The sequence below is a fragment of the Aphelocoma coerulescens genome, chromosome 5 (genome assembly GCF_041296385.1).
Source record: "Aphelocoma coerulescens isolate FSJ_1873_10779 chromosome 5, UR_Acoe_1.0, whole genome shotgun sequence".
Classification (NCBI taxonomy): domain Eukaryota; kingdom Metazoa; phylum Chordata; class Aves; order Passeriformes; family Corvidae; genus Aphelocoma; species Aphelocoma coerulescens.
In genome coordinates, this window is record NC_091019.1 from 29034323 (window position 1) to 29056128 (window position 21806).

General features: G+C 46.2%; 1 protein-coding gene across 1 annotated transcript; it reads right to left on the reverse strand.

Moving 5' to 3' along the window:
• Window positions 1-6560: 6560 nt before the first annotated feature.
• RHOV (ras homolog family member V) lies at window positions 6561-13446 on the reverse strand. Its single transcript, XM_069017358.1, has 3 exons — window positions 13103-13446; window positions 9718-9776; window positions 6561-9390 (listed from the first exon to the last, which is right to left on the reverse strand). The coding sequence occupies exons 1-3, from the start codon at window positions 13296-13298 to the stop codon at window positions 8950-8952; spliced, it is 696 nt and encodes a 231-aa protein (XP_068873459.1). The 5' UTR covers window positions 13299-13446; the 3' UTR covers window positions 6561-8949.
• Between the last annotated feature and the right edge of the window lie 8360 nt (window positions 13447-21806).

A 21806-nucleotide genomic window follows, 5' to 3' on the forward strand; every position in this document is an offset into this window, starting at 1 on the left:
GGATTGCTGTAGAGTCCCATTTGTAACATTTAAATGCTTGTGTTGCCCCCTCACCCTTTTCTGCTCAGAGGCTGTAATTATTTGGACCACAGACGTAGCCAGAGATTTCCAGTGGATTCCAATAAAACATGGAAAGGCAGCATCAGTGAAGTTAGCACTGATATTTAGCAGAAGAAAAACTGCATCTTTACTGGCTATTTATGTGGATGAGGCAGGAAGAAGGCTGTACCCCACAGTGTGCTGTTTCCTCTTGATGAGCATCACAGGTGCTCAGCAGCCCCACTCTGGTCTCACCTCTGGAAAAGGGAGAGGGGAATGTCCAAGCCATGCCTGACAGCAAGTGGCAACAGAAGTCTTTTGTGCCCCTTGGGTGAGTCTTTTTGCACCTCAGTTGGGAGGCATGGTGAGAGCTCGGTGGTGGTGAGCTCACTTCATCCAGCCGTGTCAAGTGTCATGACATCCACACAGACTTCAGTGTGGGCTCACACATGACTTCCCAGGCAATCAGCTGCTTGCCTAAGACCTTGGCCTTCTTGGAAGCCTGTGCTGCTCATCAGCTGCTCTTGTCTACTAAAGTCTGCAGAGGTGTCTCAACAGTCAGAATGCTTTTTCCTCCTCTGCCCATCCTAAAAATGATAGACTCAGAGTGGGATGCTGTTTCTCCACCCATAATTAAAGCTAGTTCAGAGTCTTGTTCGGGAAGAGTTCCTGCTGCTGCTGGGCTCCCAGACTTCCTGTGTAGTGTCTTCTCATCCACATGGGCTGTGGCTATGCTCAGATAGCTCTGCCTGTGCTACAGGCATCACACGGAAGCAGCAGAATAGACATGAATGTCCCACATTCTGCTTTTGGGTCCATCTCTTTATTTTATCTGGGGACTTGGTAGCTGTGTGAAGACACCACATTTCAGTCTTCCTCCTCTCCCACCACATCACCAAGGTGGCATATGCATTATTTAAGTAGCAATAGGCACAGAGCTTCCTTTTAATCATCTCTTAACTTTGCAGACCATAGGATTCATGTTTCCTTCAATGGCACTAAAGTTTGGAGGCATTTGCTCTCAATAAATACTGAGTTTCTCTCTTAATTACCTAAACCCCAGAACTGGAGGTATAACCAAGAGAGTTTGATTTTCCAATTCTCTCTGGAAGTTCACAGAAGACAATAATGGAGACTGGTGTCTGGACACATTTCAGGACTTTTATCCCATTTTGAGAACCATGAGAAGAAGCATTGTGATGTTCCTGGCAATAACCCTTCTCCTGCTATGGCACCCTGTGAGTACCAGTTAATAAATGTCTGTCATACCCCATGGAGGGGAAGGAACTCCATTTTGCAAATGGAAAAGGGAAGTCATTCACCCAAAACCACACAGGGAAATGATATTAAAGTCTGGGATAGCATTTCCAGGTTTCTGATGACCTAAATTACATTTAGACTTACCTTCTCTCTCAACACCTAATGCAGTGTCTTTATAATCTGAAAAGAGAGGTTTGGAGATAGTGAATAAGTGCACTGCATGTAAAGCTAGGATACTGCTGTTCCTGGTACGCACAAGGCAGGCAGGCATTGCAGGAAGTCCTCTTCCTCCCAAGGCATGGTTGTATTTTATTTATTAGCTCAGAGTCCCTGTATTTCAGGTTTAGCATCCTTTGATAGGAGTTTTGTACATGTAAGACTTTACTGTTATATGCTAATAACTTATTATTCTCCAAATCTATTTGGCTTACAAGAAAGAAATCAAATCATCCTGCAGAAGATATCCGCAACATTAGATATCCTCTCCTACCCTCCCTTCAAATAATACGCTGCTGCCCAGATACCCAGGGTAGCTGACATCTTTCGTCTGCTCTATGTTATTAAAACCCCTTAGCAATTGGAATGAAAATTCCTCTGTGCTATATATAGCACTATGTGCACACATGTGGATAGTTGTACAACTATCCACAGCTGGGAGTACAGCCTGGGTACCCACAGTTGGATCTTTATGGTTTGGGTTTTGCAAGCCTTTTTTCCCCCATGCCCACCAAACCTCTGATTGGCTGGTGGCATTGGCACTCTGCGAGAAGCCTGCTGCTCTCCTTTCCTGGCAGAGGTTTCACAGGGTTTCAAAGTCTCCCTGCAGTGCGGTTATTAAAGGCTTTTGTTTATCTTGTGAAATCTGCCCACTGAATGCTGACACTGACTGAAGTGCTGGGAGAGTTTCCCTGACTCTTCCTCTCGCTGTCTCTCACGGGTCTATTCCCATGAAAATGATCTCAGGTGTGCTGTGCGTCATCAGTCTGCCCCGGGCGCTCCCTGGCTTATTGGCAGGGAAGATGAATGCGTTGTTTCTGAAGCTCTGCCCGTAGCTGGGTGCTCCTGCCTCAGCGCACTGGAGAGCCATCCCAGCGGCTCCGGCCACGGCAGGCACTAGCTGTCCCCAGGCACGTGGCCCAGCAAAGGGCTCCCTGCAGGAGAGCAGCTGGGGCTCTGCAACACCATCCGAAACCCATGTGCACTGCTCGGGCAGCATTTTCCCAGCCTCTCTCCCATCCAGCCCTGCAGGGATACAGCCTCTGACGGGAAAACCGAACCCTCCCACGATGAACTCTCCTTCAGCACGTGATGCTGACTTTCCCTTTTGGATGAGAAAGAATCTCAAGTCTGTAGGGTTGAGGTGTTGACACTCATTTCAGGTGAGATCCCAGCTAGTTCCTTGGCAGATTCCAGCTAGATCCCTGTGTCTCTGCTGCCACTGAGCTATGGAACCAGGTGTTTACCTGGAGAAGCAGAGGGTTAAGCTCGGTGGCAGGGTGAGATGCTTACAAGGATGGTGGAGGAAGGGGCAAACTCACGGCTTGAGTGCCCTGAGCTCCTTGCAAAGTTTAACATTTGTGATGGCACCACCAGCACAAGCGTTCTCATGTAGGTAACTGCTTGGGAATCACCAGTGCTGTCCCCACCAGAAAATTCCACCATGCCAGCAGCACAACGATGGCAGCACAGCCACAGGAAGGGGGCTTTGCTGTCTGTGATTGATTTGCTAAACTGGGCTCTCTTGCACAGGAGGTCGAGCTCTTCCACCCTCACCACCAGTAGAGCCAGGTCCCATGGGTGGGCTCCTGTTGCCAGCTGGGGGAGCAGCAGGTACGAGGCCTGGCTCTGAGGCTGCCACTGCAGCGCTTCCTTCTCTGCTGAAAGCCTGGGGAAGGTTTCAGCAGTGCCTGGCTCGCTTTCTGAGAAAACAAGGAAAGAGAGCTTTACCCTAGACCCTGGGAAGCCCGTGTATTTTCATTGTATTTTAATTTTAAGAGATTGTCTGCCCCGCCCAAGATTATCTCATGGGAAAGAAAAGCCTGGCTCAGTGACTCGTGGTGAAACTTGTCCCCGAGCCAAATTTCTTTGCACCTGATGTTCCTCCATAGCAGCAGAAACCAGAGTATTTCAGTTCACAACAGTGCCCTAGGGGTAGTGCTGGGGATAAGGGGTTGGAGGGGGAGGATGGGACCCACATCTCCTCCTGCTCCTCCAGAACAAGTCCTGCAAGTTTGGATGCCAAGCAGCTCAGTCTGGGAGCTGGAAAGGGCATGGTGTCACCCTGGGAACGAGGATCACGTGGGGCTGCAGCAGAGGGAACCTGTCTCAGGGATACGTTGAGACATACCCTGCTCTCTTGTGCAATAGGTCTTTGCAAGTACAATGCTGTATTTATACGGTGGGAACGGAGAGCCCAGGGCTGGACTCTGCAGAGGCATGAGTAAGCAGCTTCCAGGAGGCCCAGGTGCCAGCTGGGCCAGCTCTTTGATTCCTTTTCTGGGAGCAGATGCAGACTAAGTGCTGGGTCTCAACCAGCATTCTCCAGTACAGGAAGGACAGTCTTAGAGCCATATTGTAAAGTTCAAGTGGTTTCTGTGTATAAGTGCTTTATCTCCCAGGCTTGCTACAGAGTGATTTAGCATGGCTCAAAAAGAGGCAATAAAGATGTAAAGCAGACCCAAGATGAACAAGCAGACCATGCGGCCAAGGACAGCATCCCGGGCAAAGAGGACTCTCAGCAGGATGGAAGAGGAGCAGTTCAATTAACACACAGGCTGTGAGAGAACAAGCATTCCTTGTGGTGACAGCATCTGTTTGAGCAGTGCCTCTATTCTCTTCTGCTCCTCTGGTGTTCCCATGCTGCTTTTTGAGAGACTACAGAAAGGACCATGGGAAGGGACAAATCTAGCCCAAATTAGGGGCAGGAAGGCATTAAGAACAAAGTCGAAGCAGATTACTTAGCTGCCACTACAGCCGAGAAAGGTCAAACCAGACCCTGCTTCCAAGCTGGGCCTAATTGATAAATAACGTTAAACTTAGAGCAATGTGAAGAAAAAAGCCAGTTAGCACCTGAGGATTAAATTGGGGAGTGTTAAGAAAGTGATAAGGTTGTTAATGCAATCACTCTCCTCTCAGGAAATGGGGGGGAGGATGCCATTCCGAGGTAATTGCATTTCAGCAGGGTTCCTCCTGCTGGACTCATGTCAGCTCCTGGCCTGGTAATAGGTCAGCCTGTCCCTTCAAAGTAAATAGGATGTAACCTACAGGGCATAAAGATCTCCAGAAGGACTTTCAGACTTGCCCTTCTGGTGCTGGAAGGAGGATGTGTTGAGTCAGATGAAACTTGGTATTACTTTGGGGATTAATTCCCAGTCAGGGTTCAGTGGAAGCTGAGGAAAGCGTTGTTAGCTGGAAACCTTCTTGGCACAGTTAAGCCCATTTAAGGTGTGATACCTACAGAAAAAGGAAACTAAAGAGTCCTTTCCATACTGTGTCCCTACTGTTGCTGACATCCAAGCTCAGGTCCTTTGGAGATGGCAGCTAAAAGTGGCAGCAGGCACACTGGCTTCATGTGGATTTACACAACATGGTGTGTACCTGTACTGAAGTGCTGTTACCTATGCTGGGTCTCAAGCAGCATTCTCCCATACAGGAAGGACAGTCTTCCTTATCAGTTACTCTGCTGGATGCAAGGATATGCAGGAGGCTCTTATCCAGGATCCAAGTCAGAGCCCTGAGCAAGAATGAAGGTACTAGAGAGTTTCTACCCTGTAGGAATGTTGGTGCTTTTAGCATTTGATGCTGAGCTTTGTGCTATGGAGTAAGTCAGATCAACTAATCATAAGGATCCTTTTTGGCAGAAAAGTAAGCAGCACTTGTGAGGAATTGTGCTGGCCTAGCAATGGACTGGGCTAGCTTCACCCAGCCTGGTGGGGTGGTTTGTTAGCAACAGTCTCCCAGGAACTCCTCTGTGCTCTCAGCATCTGAAAATACAGGTTGGTCAAGCAGCACTGCAAGGCAGAAACAAGCCCAGACTCTACCAAAACCAGGTAGTAGCACAGATCCAGTACTGCACTGTAAGAGGGTGAGAGCAAGGGTTTAAAGACACCTCAGGTGGCTTTGGTAGGAAACTCCATTTAATGAGATAGATTCACCCCACACCCAGGAGTTCAGCTTTGTTCATGGATTTCAGGGAGTTTTAGAGTGCTTATTGTGCATATGACAGGATATGGCTCAGTGGAATGACTCACTCCCTGTAAAGTTAATTCACACTTTGCTGCTATTTCCATTCACAGGTGCTTCTGTAAGATTTAGTGCCAGGAAGCAACAAAGCTGGGAGCCAGCTCCAAATATTCCCACAGGTTACTTTGCATCTAGTAAACAACAGTCTATAGAAGGATGGCATGACTGTGGACTTGGTAAACAACCATGCCCCCTCCCCCCCAAAATATCCAAACAAATAGTAAAAGCTCCAACAACCTCCTCACCCAAAACACAAGTCCCCAAATAATGTTTTATCGGCAGTAATTTTCTATTACCTTCTTAATTTCTGAATTTGCTCATTACTTCTGCTACATTGTTTTTTGTCCACTTTCTTTCCTAGATCTCTGCTGAACCACCACACTCCTCCATCAGCAACCTCACTTTCCAGCCCTCTGACTCTGGAGCAGCTATGGGGCCCCAGATCTGGACAGGCAGGAGCCCTGACCTATCTCTAACACTGAATATAGGGCTAAAAGGGTGAGTCCTGTGAGCTGTCTTGCACAGGGCCTTTGCATCCTATGTGGCACAGGCAAAATATTTTAGCATTTGAGCAGTGTTTAATTACTTTGGTAAGTTGAGTAAAGCTGGTCGCTAAATTACCCATCAGTCTAATGACAGAGCAGCATGCTGTTATTAAGGGTCCAAATGCAAGTCCTACATGGGCTTGGGTCAGTGAGTGCTAGAAGGGCCTCCTGACTGGTACCTGGATGGTGGCTTCCAGGGAGAGGCATTGAAAGCCTTGGATATTTGCTACTCCATCCCCCTTGGCAGCCTCCACGCTGAGTGGCTGCTGAGGTAGAGAAAGATTAACTGGGGCAACAGAAGGAACTTGGAAAATTTCAGCTATGAGGGGATTTTTACCATCTCTAGTGGGGGTTAGGACATGGAGTGAGAAGTGGGGCTATTTCCCTCTTATGCTTATTGTCAGTAAAATGGAGTAACTCCTTCTCCATGTTAAAGCCCAACCTAGTTTGCACTGACAAAATTACAAACACAGATTGTGGACATTAAAAAAGTTTATTTGATCAAATTTTAGACACAATCAAATAGGAAGAAAGTAGCTCTCAGTACAGTTTCTTTTCCAGGATGAAATAATCCCTGTTTCATACCAAGCTACTGCAGGACAACCCTTGCTCTCCTAAGCAAGAAGGAGGCTGGTGTTCTTTCCACCTGTGGATTTGCTTCCTAGGGATATGGCATGCTCTTTGGCAGGTCACACCACAGCCCTTGGTCTCACAGGCTAAAGAAATGTGTAAAGACCCAACAGACAAACTGAACTAGTGATACAGCAAAGGTGCCTGTACAGGTAGGATATACACACAGGGATGCATTGCTGAGTGAGAGCTTTGTTCAGGAAGTGGTGTCCTACCTAGACCCACGTCAGACATGTCACTTCTAGCTACTGCCTCTGTGCTCACCATCTCTTAGGACTCCTCACTGGACAAAAATGGCATTTCAGCTGGAGGAGTCCTTTCAACATTCAGCTCATTTTGCTGCACCATCCTTTTCAGGTGTCTGAGCCTTACCCTAGAAGCAGCTCCAAGGCTGTGGGCCACTTCCATTCAGAGGAAGACTTCTCCACCTCTTTCATCCTTCAATACTGCCCAGGGAGACAGCAGTCTTGTCTCACATCCTGGGGACAACATCAGCTGCATTACAAAACCAGATGTCTGTGAGAGATGTTCACAGGCATTTGTTTGGAGCCACACTGCATTACTCGCATTTGCCTTGCTACAGGCTCACGAGCTCGCCTATGCTTGATTTTGGTCTAGGGCAAACCATCCACAGCTATTTCTCTTTCTGTCACATTACTCCAGAGTGTCCTCAAAGTGATGGGCTGTGGCAGAGAACCCCCTGAGTACTGAAAGCACTGCTTGACAGACCTGTCACGCTCTCTGCTACATAAACCAAAATGAAATGTCTCTGCAAAAGAAAGATTTAGAAAATGATGCAAGTTCTGTAATAAAATATAATAAAATGTGAATAGACTCTCCAGGATATTAATCCCCTGAGAAACAGGTGAGAGGGGAAGGGAGTGAAACATAGGGAATAATTTTCTCCGGCATAAACTTCATGGATTTCCTTTGCTTTTGATTTCAGCAGATCAAGCAGTGACTTTTAAAAAGGGGAAGCATAACAGAAAGAAGCCCTGAGTCCTCCGTTCCTGGTCTGCAGCCTCAGGAAAAACAGTACAAGGTAAATTCCATTCTTCTGTGTAGATCTGAAATGGAGGATATTACTAATGAAGAAGAACTTTCTCTCACTACAACCTCCTCCTTTTGATTCAGAACTGAATGTACAGAAAATATTACTTTAAAATTCATATCACTAGCAAAATTTTCAGGTGCCTAGAAGTTTCCCTGCATATTAGCATCTCAACTAAGTAGAATCACAGCTTTCATTTAACAACATTCATTCTTCTTTCCTTCTCTACCTTTCTTCATTCCATCTTTTTCCTTTCTATTTTCTTCCTTTTCTTATTTCTCTCTCCATCTCCATTTGACCCCTCAGTACTGTTATAACCCCTTTGCTGACACAGTTTTGTCTCTCCTAGACAGAGCCACTCATCACTGTTCCTCACCTCTTCTTTCTTTCAAAACACCACACACACAAAAGGCCTTTCAAAGTTGGTCCCCAAGTCCACAACTACCTCTTAGGATAGGACTGTAACACTGGCACCCAGTGGACTAGAGAGTCCTCTCAGAGAAGGTTTTGCTCAAAGTATTACTGTAGCTTCCAGTGCATTTTCTCTTCCGCCTGCCAATGGCCTTTATTTAGGAAATACCTTCTCAAGAGTACTCCCAGTACAGGGCCTGTAAGAAAGAGTGCTGCTTTTTCACAGCCAAGTGAATTCTACCTATTTTGGCAAATGGAATCGGGGGGGGACCCAAGTCTCATGTTACAAACTCTGCACCCCATGCCTGACCACATTGCAGTTGCCTGTAACTGCCCCTGCCCTACTCTCTGCCATGCCTGTAAATCAGCCAAAACACAGGCTGATTTCAAAAGTCCCTCACGTTTATTATGCTGCATCAGAACACTGAAAGTGTATGAGCTTCAACCAGAAAACTGTCATTTTGAACAATGTAAGGAACCTGCCTGTTCTAGGGTACTGAGTCGTGATGTATTAAATGCTCCCATTAGTCTGGGACACTACAGACATGTCCAGCAGGTATTAAAGCTGCCTGGACCATTCCACATCTCAGCACAATGGAAATCTAGTTCATGTCTCCTAGGCATCTGATACTGTACCCAGCAAGAGACAGGTTTCCAAGCCCAGCAGCTTATCATACCCTCCTTGCTGGGGCCATAGGAGCAGTCACTCCAAGAAGGTGCAGAGCCAATACTGGCATTGGGTGTTTCTTTTCCCCCTCCCTCAAAGCAGCTTCAGACAAAGCAAAAGAACTTCTTCCAGCGGCACTTAGAGAGAGTCTTAATGCCTTTGGCGGTCATCTTCTTTTCCTGACGTGCCTTGTGCTCAACACCACTGACAATGGCCATGTCAAAAACTTCTTTAAGGTTCTTCTGGGTCAGTGCTGAGCATTCCAGGTAGGCTTCAGCCCGGATTTTGTCAGCTAGACCTTCTGCCTGAGGCCGGGGCACAGGCTTCACGTGGTAGCGATCCAGGCTGATGAGGACATTGACGTCATCCCGCAAGTCTGCCTGTGTCCCTACTAGCAGCACCGGTGCCCGGGGGTTGTGAGTTCGTATCTCAGGGATCCATTTCTCTGTAATGTTTTGGAAGGAGCTTGGGTTTACCACACTGAAGCAGACAAGGAAGACGTCGGTGTCAGGGTAACAAAGAGAGCGCAAACAGTCAAAGTCCTCCTGTAGAAAAGGGCGGGGGGGGGGGGAAAATCATCACTGGACTGCTCTTCTAACAGCATAATGCTGCAGTAGCTTTTCCACAAGTTAACTAGGATAGCAACAGAGGGAGGGCATTGTGCTGACTTTGTGGCCATGCCACGTTTCAGACACAAGTTTCAGAGTTGAGGGCCTCTGTCACTCACTTGTCTGTGACTGCCATACCAGCAAAAGGCTGGTGCTTGACTAGTGCATTTCTTTTCTTCCCAGTTAAGTACTGCCTTCCTCAAAGCCTGAAAACAATCTCTGTCCCACAGGACCAGAGCTGACAGCTGCTTTGATAGAGCTTACCTGTCCAGCAGTGTCCCACAACTGAATCCGGACTGGGGCTCCATCCACGAGGACCTGCACTGTAGCAGAAGTAGAATAAGGATGAGTCTAAAGCAGCTGGCCAGCATACACACGTACACTCATACAGGCTTTTCCTGAACACTCTGGTTCATACCCTGCTGAACGGACTCACTGAAGTCGCTCAAGTCTCCTCCCAGCTGAGCATCCTCCCAAGCCTCACTAAGACTGCTGAAGCTTGCACTGGAAACTCAAGAGAGCTGCAGTAGACCTGATTTTGTTAGCTCTCAGGTGTTTTGTGTTCTTCTCCAGAATTTTGAAAGAATAGTTCCACGTTACTGGCCAACTGCTCCTCTAGACAAGAAGAGCCCTTAGCCAAACAGTTCCCTGAGAACCACTTGTTCTTCTTCCACAACCCAAGAAAAAAGATAAGGATAAAGCCAGAGAACTTCAGCAACTTGCTTCTAGCTCCTTGGCCAAGCAAATTCAAATCAGTGTCAATCAAACAAGCTATTTGAGATTTTTCCCATCCAGACCAGAAATTTGGCCTTAAAAAAATGTTATGTGAGTGTCCTAGCTAAGGAAAAACCCACCTTTGTAATGAACAAGGAAATATTAAGGAAAGAGTGATGAGTGAAATCCCTTTCAGAGACTATCCACACTCTGAAAAACTGCTGAGTTACACATGTAAGGTTTGCTCCCATTTCACTCCCTAATCACAGTAAGCCTTCATGTGGTATCAGCTGACTCAGACTGAGGGCTGGCAGGACCTCTGATGGAAATCAGGAATGAAACTGTTAGATGCTTAAGTGCATAGACACCACAGAGATTGGCTAGGAACTGAGGAGAGGGAAAAAGGGGTTGTGGAGCTGGAAATCACTTGAAAGACCTGACAAAGGGGATGGGGCTGTGCTTGGATGAATAGAGGCAGGCATCGTGGCTACAGTGACAATGGCTGGCACTTGACATGAACTAGCAAAACTCCACTGCTGTGTGCAGGGAGGAGGCTTTATTGTCCTTTTCATTAAAAAAAACCCCACCAAAATCAAAACAAAAAGCCCCCCAAAACCCACAAACAAAAAAAAGTCTCCCAACCAGAAGCAGGATCAACCTTTTGTGATTATTCAAGTAATTCACCAGGTGAGAAGTGACAGAAACAAGAGAGTTTAACACAAGCTTTTGGAGGCGTTCACTCCTCCCTGAAAGCAGTCTGGAGAAAAAAGAGACACATAGACAAAAAGATGAACTGAAGTTTGGTGGGAGACCGAGCCTGGAAGAAAAATGAAGGGGTGGGTCCGTCCACCACAGTGCCACTCCTCGCAGCATAGCTGAAAGTCATTGCTTCCTTGTGACTGGGAAACTCTTGGGTTGTTACCATATCTTTGCCCCAGAGGAGGAAGAGAAACCTGTTCCTCATCAAAGAACCTGCTAGATCCTGACTTGATCTTCAAGGCAGCAGGCATTTGCCTTTCTAGTATCTGGTTTTGTCTGTCTCACAAGTGCATTGAGAGAAGGAATTAGCATCTCTGAAATGTTTTGCCATCTTCAGAAGAAAGTCACCACATATATTACCTGCTGCTCCAGTGTTTGCACAAAGTTTTGTCCTATCTGCTGCTAGCCTGAGCTACGCTAGCAACTCTGCAACAACCCTCTAAATACCGCCTTCACAAGGTCCACACCCTCAGGATGAGGATGGATCATGGTACAATAGAAAAGGGGCTGGCAGAACAGGATAGCCTGGTGGAGAAAGGTCACCGGGTACGCATTTCACTCAAGGCTGCTCTACCTGGCAGCGACACCCAGCAGGAGGTAGCAGCCAGACAGATGTATGTGGCTGGGTCACTGTCCCAGAGACATTCCCCTAATAATGTGACACCTTCTCCTATCTTGTTATTGGCATCACAGTCCCGTGACCAGGATTAAGGTTAGAATGTAAACTGCTGAGTTCTGCCGGCCATTGCAATGGCAGGTCTTCCCCATGAGTGAAAGGAATCGGGTTGAAATTTCTGAAGTGGATCATGAACCATAATATGTGACTCCAGGAAGGGACTTTTTTCAGGCTTAGAATAGGGGTGGGAAGGGAAACTTGTCTGTTTTTCCATTTCCTCCCAATAAGCAGAAAGTGAACTTCACAAGACACATATTTAACGGTTTTGATTTCTATCAGTTACAAATCCTATGAACCTCTGAATTCAGATTTAGTACTTGGACATCCAGACTGGGACTAAACCCATGTGCAGCTGTCTTCAAATTACCTGCTGTTAAGCATGGTATATCTGCACTCATCCTGCCTTCACCTTTCTGGACCATTTTATTTTGTATTTGCCCTTCCAAAAATGTGCAGTCTAATAACTACAGTAATTTTAAGCCTCTCTTAGTCTAATCCATACACTTCAAAGTAAAGAGAGCAGAGAGAGCAATAAGTTTTCCCTTGGAGGATTCATGATTCCTTACATCTGTTCCCAAAGGGCTTCTGGACTCTGGACAGCAGCATGTTCTCAGTTCAGTTCCTTCAAGTGACAGTGGAATAGCTTGGAGAGGGTCAAGATAAATCAACAGCTCTCAGAGTGAGCAACTGGGGGGACATTCAGACAAACAAAACACTCCCTCTAAGCACCCCTAAAACTATGACACATTAGATGTCTCATTCCTGGTCTGACTTGAGCACATCTCTAATCTACCAATCTACATTGTCAAGTAGTGCTGTGTTTCTTCATATCAAATGAAGATAAGAAATCTTTCAAAGGGCTTTTTATTCTCCTGGGGTTTATATTAGAAATTGGAGCCCAAAGGAAGAGGAATGTAGAACAAGAACAAAGATAGCATTTACAAAAGTGGAAACTAATGAGACATCATCAGCTTGCAATTCTAGCCAGACTTATAAAGCTCTTCAACTTTTTGACACCCTTTGTTCAATGCTAACTTCACCAGACAGGTGAGGGAAAAGATGGTTTTCCTGAGTATCAGTTGAACCTAAAAATCACAGCGTTACACTGTAGACTATTTCTGAGGCTAAAATGACCACAAACAATACAAAAACCTAAGCCCCCTTCTATTTAGTCATAACAACACCACAAAACCAGGAAGGTGCCCAAGTTCATAGAATTTGCAAACCAACTCGACACATGCTGGGTTGACACACCTGCAGAACGGAGGACCTTCACCTGCTAAACCTCACAAAACGTCGGAGGGACTCGGTCCGAGTCCCAGAAATGCCTCGGGCTGTGTGCCCGCAGGCTGCGCAGCCCTGCCCGGGGCAGCCCGCGGCCCCGGGAGCGCTCGCCTCCATCCACCCCGCTCCTCCCGACGCCGCGCCCCGAGGTTTCGCTGCGCCAGACTGGATTCCCCCGGCCGCCCCATGCCCCGCGCAGCCCGGGCGGGCACCTACCGGAGAAGGTGTCGAGGGCGGTGGGCTGGTACTCGTCGGGGTACCCGTTGGTGGTGTAGCTGACCACCAGGCTGGTCTTGCCCACGGCGCCATCGCCCACCAGCACGCACTTGATTCCCAGCTCCGGGCCGCTGCCCCGGGGCGGGCTGTGTCTCCGCAGGGCGGGCGCGTAATCCAGGAGCTCCTGGGGAGGCATGGCATTGGCACTGACAATGGCACCGCGGACTCGACAGGGCTCAGCGTGGGGAGCGGCGCGGCGGGGCCGCTGCCATGCTCCTGAGAGCGGGCTGCTGTCGGGGCTGCCGTGCGGGGCCACCCTCTCCAGCCCGCCGAGCTTCGCTCCTCACCACTACACCTGCCACCGTGCGCACAAAACCAGCCCCTATTTCCCTAGTCCCGCCCTGTCCCGCCCCGCCGGGAGGTGGCCGGGCCCAGCCCAGCCCAGCCCTGCCCGGCCCGGCCCGGCCGCCGCCTCCCGCCGCCGTCCCGCGGGCGAGGGCCCCGCTGCTGCACCTCCATGCCCCGCGATGCCCCCCGAGCAGCGCCTGCCCTCAGAATTTCGGCCGGTGCCACGCCGTGCTGAGTCGTGGACACGTGGGAAAGCCGTGCTCCATCCATGGTGCCCCCCACTTCCTTTTCAAAAGAAGCAGCTCCACTGTCCCATCTGTGATTTCTGCCATGAAATCAGGACAGAAATAAAACCAACAGTGCTGGTCAACATTGTGAAGGACAATAGAAAACAAATGGCCAAAAGTCATCACATCTGTTAACTATGTGATTGCCATTACTGGGTTCCTGGGGCCCAGCCAAGCTGTTGTTACCCTTTGGCAAAAGCCACAAAGTGTATTTTCCCAGCTGCATAGACAAGTGCAGGAGTTCCCAGTCTGCTGTCTGCTCGTCATATTCACCTCTGGTAGCTCACACACCACACTGTGCCCTTGGCAGCTAAGAAGACAGCTCCATCCCTGCCCTGAGGAGCTCCCTGTCTAAAGAAGTATGACTAAACAGAGGAGTGGGAACATACCACTTAAAAGGAGAGATACAGCCACACTATCGCAGCCATCATTGCACACCAGTGTAGCACCTCCAAGTGATTGGAAACACTGGAGGGATAGTATTAATGTCTGCAATACCCAATATTGCAACATCAGCTTTGAATGTGGAGCTGCTTCCTAATGGAGGAGCTAAACTCAGGCTGTCAGTGAACACCACTCATTTAATACCATGATGTCCTCCTTCGTGGTCCTCTCTGCAAGGCACACCTATCTGCACTAGGCAGATTTGTGCTGCAAGCAGCTGCTGATTAGCAGTTCATGAACTTGTCTTGCTGTAGTTTGCATCCATGCTGAGAAGATACACACAGGTGTTTCACCTACACTAATGTTGAACTTGAGAAGAAATCTTTAAGTCAGCCACAGTCTAGAATGTGATTGACAGAAAGTCATAAGCACTGCAACCCTTCAGGTTCAGTGGACAAAGCATGTCCAATCTTGGAGACAGCCAACAAGCTTCCTGAGAACAGCAAGAAGGAAGTTTTCTCTAGCAGTTTGCTTTAATAAACCCCTCGTGTTTTTACTAGGAAAACCCTAAATTTCTACAGCTACAAACAGTGGGGATGGTATTAGAAACTAGGCTGCTGCTAAGACATATGCCAGATAGTCTTGCTACAGCAAGTGGCTGCTATCTCAAGGGACTAGCTTGCATTAGACTGGCTTTTTCCAGTGCCATGCTCTTCAGTGCTAGTTCAGAGGCAGGTGACAGCTGAACTTCTCCAGAAAAGGCAGAATGCGCTGGGGCAGGCGATACTCTGCAGTGTGAGGTGTGGCTGTGCCTCCAACGGGACTGGCAAGGACATGCTACGCTGCAGCTGAGACAGGCAGCACAGCCAGCGAGGATCTTGCAAAGCTTTTCCAGTGCATTTCAGACACTGGCTGACATTCTGTGAACTATGACATTTCCATTTAATCAGAAGAAATGAATGTAAATGAGGGATTATTCACCAAATTCTTCACTGTTAACAGGGGCAAGAGATGAAGAGAAGCTGACAGTTCGTGTTTCCTATTTGCTGTCAGGAATGGATCTCCCTTAAGAAGATACGCTGTTGCCCCCCTCCAAGGATCCAGCCCTTTTTCTCTTACTCCTTTCCTAAAATCCCTTCCTTCTGTGCCTATGCTCTTTTTTCCTTGCAGTTTCTGACAACCGTTGGTTGACACACACTTAACTTGTCAATGAGCTTAAGTGATTTTTAATCTATATTTAAACTAAATGATTAAGCAAACAAACAGGGCAGCTCCCACGGATTCGTTTCTCAGGTCTTGCCTTGGTCCTGACATCTAACAGAGGATGCAGGTTTAGTTTCACAATACAGTGAGGAGTCAGATATTTTGGGTTTGCTAGATTTTTTTATACAGTTTTGGCTTTTTTGCAGTGAAAGTCTGTCCTATTCCTTGAGCTGCTGAACTGACAGCCCTGGGGACTGGCTCTGCCTATGTAGGTAGCAGGTACATTAGGAGAGCCCCATTGTGTGCTGCTTGCCTGACATGATCCTCTGCCAAAATCAGCTGTGCCTGAGTGGGAAATACACAGCCTGCAAGGCTGTATTTGGCCTCACTCCCAGGAATTATAATTAGTACAAATTATGATGGTATTTCTCATGATGTGAATTCCTATCCACCAGGAATTAAGCACAGAAGATCAAACTCTTTCCAGGCAGATCAAATACAGATTTCAGGTACTGTTAGTGTCTAGCCATTACTCAGCCAGGCTGCACTATCTGAGGTGCACAGAAAAGCTGCTCCATCAAAGTGATTTACAGCGGAAATAGATCTCTGTATTTAGGCAGTGTGTGATTGTCACCACCAACCAAACTTTATACATCTGTACAAAGTCCTGTTATTAAAAAAACCCCAGTTATTTAGAGGAAGACAATTCCTTTTATGCTCATTTCTATTAATTATAATAGTTTTTCTCACCACTGCTCAGCAGGAGAAGTCCATGTATAAACCAAATCAAGAACACTACATAAGGCAATTTGGATGAGGAGGACACATGGGCTTGTCCCCCTTGTGGGGACAAAACTACAAATCAGCTCAAACTCTTCCATGTAATTTCTCTTCTGAAATGCAGTGTTACAATATTGGGAAATTTTGACACTGGCTTTTTTGCAGGTAGTGGTCCTGACTTTCAGTGTCTCCTGAGCAACTTGACCAACAACCTTGTATTCTGCTCTTCTGACAACACTGTATTCTGCCTCCCTGGCTGATATTCTGCTCCTCAGTCTTGTCACAGAAAGTCACAGAGTGGAAGCCACTATCATTTTTGCAAAGCCTAGCAAACTACTCATGTTGCCTCAAAAAAAGCATTACATGTTACAGGAGGTGGCAGTTTTAAAAATAGCATGGCTCCCTTCTCACCAAGGGAAAGGAAAAAAATTATCAGCCCCTCCTAACATGGTAGTGAGCAAATCCAACCTTCAGCGTTACTTATCTGCATTTGTACAAGAGGGCTGCCTATGCCAATATGGTTCCTTTGCAAATGGTGCCCTGGGATCACATTTCTGAGTCCATTTACAGTGCTGCACAAGAGAAACCCTAAATGATGAGAAATGGGGGCACAGTGAGAAGAGGCAACAATGCCATCACGCACAGGGCAGGTGGGTGGGGATCTAGATTGAGAGGGGGGCTAAACTGGAGTGCAGGTGCCAGAGCAAACTGGATCCCGTGATGTCAAGAGACACTCTGAAGAAATCGAGGTACAGCCGCTGCCCAGCTGGTCGAATTCGTAATTGCAAGCAATGACACAACCAGTTCTGAGTCACTTAGTGTTTGTCATGCACCTGAGTGTGCATCCTCCCTGGGAAAAATCAAGCTTAACTATAATTACCACTTAAAAGGAGTGACAGACAAAAGGGTGAAGACAAGAGCCCGAGTCTGGTTTTCCCTTGTGATGTGCCTCGTCTAGTCACTGCAACCTGCAGGAAGTGATGTCAAACGCTTCTTTGTATCATTTTCTATCAACTTCGCAGAGGCAGAAACAGACACAAAGCCAGTGAAACATCGGGCTGTGCCCATTCACAGAAATATTATGACAGGAGAAATCCAAGGAAGAAAGATTCTAGTACTTACTTTCCTATATAGAGATTTTGATTGATAGGAACTCCATACTTTCTCAGTCTACAGCAATAAAAATGCTTCACTATTCTGTAGCAGCTAGTGGATACTTCTGGTGTGAACTGGAGATGTGTGGTTTTGTAATGGCTTTGGGAAAAAAAAAAAAAAAAAGGAGAGAGAAACAATGTTAGGATACAGCTCCCACTATCCTGACCTCTGAACTACTTCACTGCTCTTTGGAAATAAAAGCAATGCCCTGGGAGATGCACAGAGATATTCTGGTTCATCTGTTCACTGTTACTCTTGTTAAATGTGGAGGCAAACTGCCACAACAACAATATTATACTACATCTTCAGATTAGAGAATAATAAGTTTAAATGAAATAACAATGCCACCAGCTTCAAAAATATTTTCTTGCAAGTTCCAAAGGAAGAAAAGCGCTGTATTGTATTAAGCCCCTTTCTTAAACTCAACTTCATCTCCTATCTGACTTGCTTAGGAAGTAGTCCTACCTCTCAGACATTCTATGAATAATTTAGAAGTGTGTTGCCATCTGCTGGAGAAAGTAGATCTTTTAATACATCAACTGATAAATGTGAAAGAACAGGCAAAGTTTAAGGTACTCAAAGACTTTCTGTAAATCTGAAAGAGAAACAGCAAATTTCAGACTGAAGACAGGTCGGAAGACAATGGTCTGAGCTTAATTTAATTATGTCACTCAATCAGACACTTTACAAAAAAAGAGGAGCTAACTTTTAACAGGAATGGGTGAGGGAATTAGCAAGAGAAAGGTGATAAAGTTCATATCCCCCCTGTGAAACAAGGAAAGGCAGGCAGTTAACACCAAACAGTGAAGGGCTGGGTTGAAGAGGGATCGGAAAACCATAAAACGCTGTAAGATCACTGTCTCTGGCAAGTTACCAGTTTCAATTCTCGAGCTTATCATTTATGGATCTTCCTTGAGGATCAAAACTGAGGGATTAGCCACAGGGTGCTGGTGATGGGAAAAAGGTTATCTCACTGTAAAATCATGTTCCTGTCCTGTGGTGCTTTTTGTGCATTCTAGGACAGATGGGTTACGTCTGTAGGGTTTCCATGGGGGCACTCAGTGGGTTTACAAAGGGCAGCCTGCTCAGGAATGAGCAGCCTGCTCACATGTAGCATCAACAGACACTGGTAGTTCACTTATGGGAAAACTTCTTAAAGTGTCAGGGGAACCATGGTCCGCAGGTCTGCAATTGTTGCTGGAGCATAATACAGTTCCACCCTGTGTTTACGGGTCTGCAGGAAGTCTGCTTCTGACAATGTGTTTGAAGACCTTGCGAGGTTGGTTAATGGTTAGGAGGTGGGCTCTGCAAGACTTCGAGCTTTGATCTCTTCCAGGGTAAATTATAATTGTTGTATGGCTCCCCATGTAGGTTCCAGTTCAGGTTCTCATGGGTAACTGAGATACCCAGGATATGCAGCCACTGTAATTTTTTTTACTGCATTAAATTTGTACATAGCATTCAAGAGGTCACTCAGAAACACTGTCCCTTCTCTTTGGGAGAAGGTCTCTTGATTGGGTGGGGGACACAGGTATCTGCAGCACTCTCCTCAAAGCAGGTACAGGGGTGCCTCATAGCCTGGAAGTATATTACACCTTTGTTGGTATCTTATAGAGACTGTTCCATTTAGGGAGTTACCCCTATTTGCCTATGGATTTTAAGAATACAGGGTATTTTTTATGCTGATCACTGTGAAGGAATACTCTATATACAGTGAGCTGGAGTGATGTTCAGTATCGTCTATAGTGGAAATCTGTGAGGAAGTCCAGGGTTTAATTCAGATTTTAATTGTGTCACCAGGTTCTGCCCGTACTTCTTTCCACAGCCACATCTTCCTGCCCTCTCCTCTGCACCCGCATTCATGTTTAGATCATGGATCACAGAGTCATCTGCTGCAGGGCAATGAACTGTCTCACTCTGCAGTCATATATGCACTGCTGTGAGCCAAGTGGGGGCTGGACAGGGCAGCCAGCAATGACACAGCGTTGAGGAAGACCAGATTTAGACAAGGTTAATCTTCTGGGAGTCTGGACCTTGGACACATTATATGTTTGTCAATGTCATTATCTAGAATTACCTGTTCCTCTAGGCATCTGAAGAGAATAACATGCCATGCAATACCTAGATGTTGATAGCTGTGTCCACAGCTTAGAGAAAATGTTAACTGTTTAAGTCAAAATTACTGCAAATTGCTGCAACTGTGACCAAAGCCACACCAAAGCAAGACAAGGATTTAGGTTTCCAATCCAAACATGTTGCTAAAATCTCCTAAATTCTCTTGCACAAGTACCTCTTATAGACTTACACCACTGCTACACACAAAATGTAATCATCTGATTCTCCACACATTCCTGGTGAATCAAAGAGCTGATAAATCTTCCTTCTGCAACCCTTGCTCTTCCCTTCTTTTCAGAATACCAAATCTTTGACTGTAGCACTGGGGTATAATTATTGCACATGTTTGTAAATTAAATAATCACAGCATCTGATACTGCAGATGGATGGAACAGGCTTGTGGGCTCGGGTTAGCTTTCGGCTGATGTTTTATTTCCAAATAAGGTGAAAATCTGGCTTCCAATTTAACCACATTAAAATCAGACACAGGTTTCTCATGAGGTATCAGCCCTAACAGGCAATAATATCTGCCAGAATGAGAACAGACATCTCTTCCTTTTCTAGACCTGACCAAGAAAAAACAACTTACAAGACATGGCCTGATCTAGGCTTTGAGTGGAAACAGACCACAGAGCTGGATGCTGAGGAACTTGTGCACAAATTTCAATTTAGGCTAATATCCAGATAGATTTCAAGACAGTTTATTTCCCCCTTACCAAATAACCCTTCAGTTTTCTACTGCTAAATATATGATTAAAAAGAGAAAAAGCAGAAGCATCATTGTTGAAGACAACAGGAAGAGACCTCATCCCAAATGAGGTGTCAAACTATGCTCACCCCTGTGACATAAACACAAGCTGAATCTGTGACCAACATAGAGAATTGTAGGATGCTCCAAGGAATTAATTATCTTCTCTTTTTAAGAGAAGTCAAGAACTTCTTGGTTTGATAAATCCTGGATTTGGTACATCTGAATGAAGGCTATGGTTGGTGACGATTTTTGCAGAGGAAATGAAAGCTCTAAAATGTCCTGTGCACCAAAGGACAGTGTTTGAACAAGAACAAAAGGATTCAGACTAGCCATGGCTTTTGTTAGACTGGAAATCAGAGCTTGAAATCATGAGAGTGTTTGGAACAGGTATGAGCTAGGGCAGTCAAGGGAAAAAATACCCACATTATCAGACAGAGCTTGACAGGAATAGAGAAAGGACTATATGATGTGGTATCTACAAGAGTGGGAGAAGGGATCTGATAGTCCAAGAAGTCCCTTCCTACCTCATTACCCTAAACCTAATGTAATCTGTTTGTACCTTTCAAGATGCTGAAAGAGAACAGTTGCTGCTTATGAAGATCAGGATGATTAGACAGCAAAAGAATGTGGTTTTGTTATTTTGGCTCAGAGCTGCCACATAAAGAGGGTAAACAGCAGAGGCTGGGACTACTGCTTGCAGGCAGGCTAAGTCAGCAAAAGCCATGTTCTGTTTTTAGCAAAGCAGGCAGAGGTGACCCTGTGGAGGCGTGCCATGGGAGCCTCCAGGAACCCAGCTAGCGTGGGACCTGCATGTCTGGCTCAGCACTGGGGAGAAGGCCTGAGGCTGAGTGATGCAGACCACAGCCCTAGTTTATGAGGGTGCGGTGCTCAGTAAAAGAGCAGAGAAAAAGGAGGTGTAACTTTGTGAGAAGCCAACCACATGCTATGGCTGTGGGTGGTGCCTCACTGCCACCTGATGTGCAAACTAAGTTTGGGAAGACCTCTTGTGTCTTGTAGTGGATCCCTCCGTGTTGCAAACTGTCCTGTACCGTGTGAGACATTTCTCCATTGCTTCCAGAAAGTGAAGATTATATCTAATATGCTGTACATAGTATAGTCACAGTACAGTATATAGCATACATACAGTGTACACATGTACATCTCTATTAATTTTATGTAGAATGAAACCCGAAGGGTTGTGTTAGAGACTAGTCTTTTTGTTAATGTCATTGTTATAAATTCTCCTAGTTCAAGCTAGAGGGTAAAATTGTAAATAACAATTGTTGGCACACCAGAACAAAAGAAAACTCCAGGTTAGAAATACTATTTAGTCATACAGAAGCTGGGTCCATCACAGAAATCTGGGATAAACTTGCAGAGCGAGTCTAGCACAGTCCAAGGACAGCCTTGTGCTGGATCCCCTTATGCTGTGCCACAATGATCATTCTAGTGATAAAGCCAAGATTTTGTCACCCAGTGCCAAAAGAGCCACAATACAGGAGCTTTTACAGAGTGTTTTAAACCAGACAATTCCTAGTTGCAGTCAGTAGAATTTTTAAGGCAATCAGCACTCATTCTAGTAGGGCACACTGCTGCGTTAATGAGGTGATTTTTCGCACTTGTAGCTGCACACAACAGGACTGTGTCACTAAAAACTGGGAAAGAAAACTTTCAAACTGGA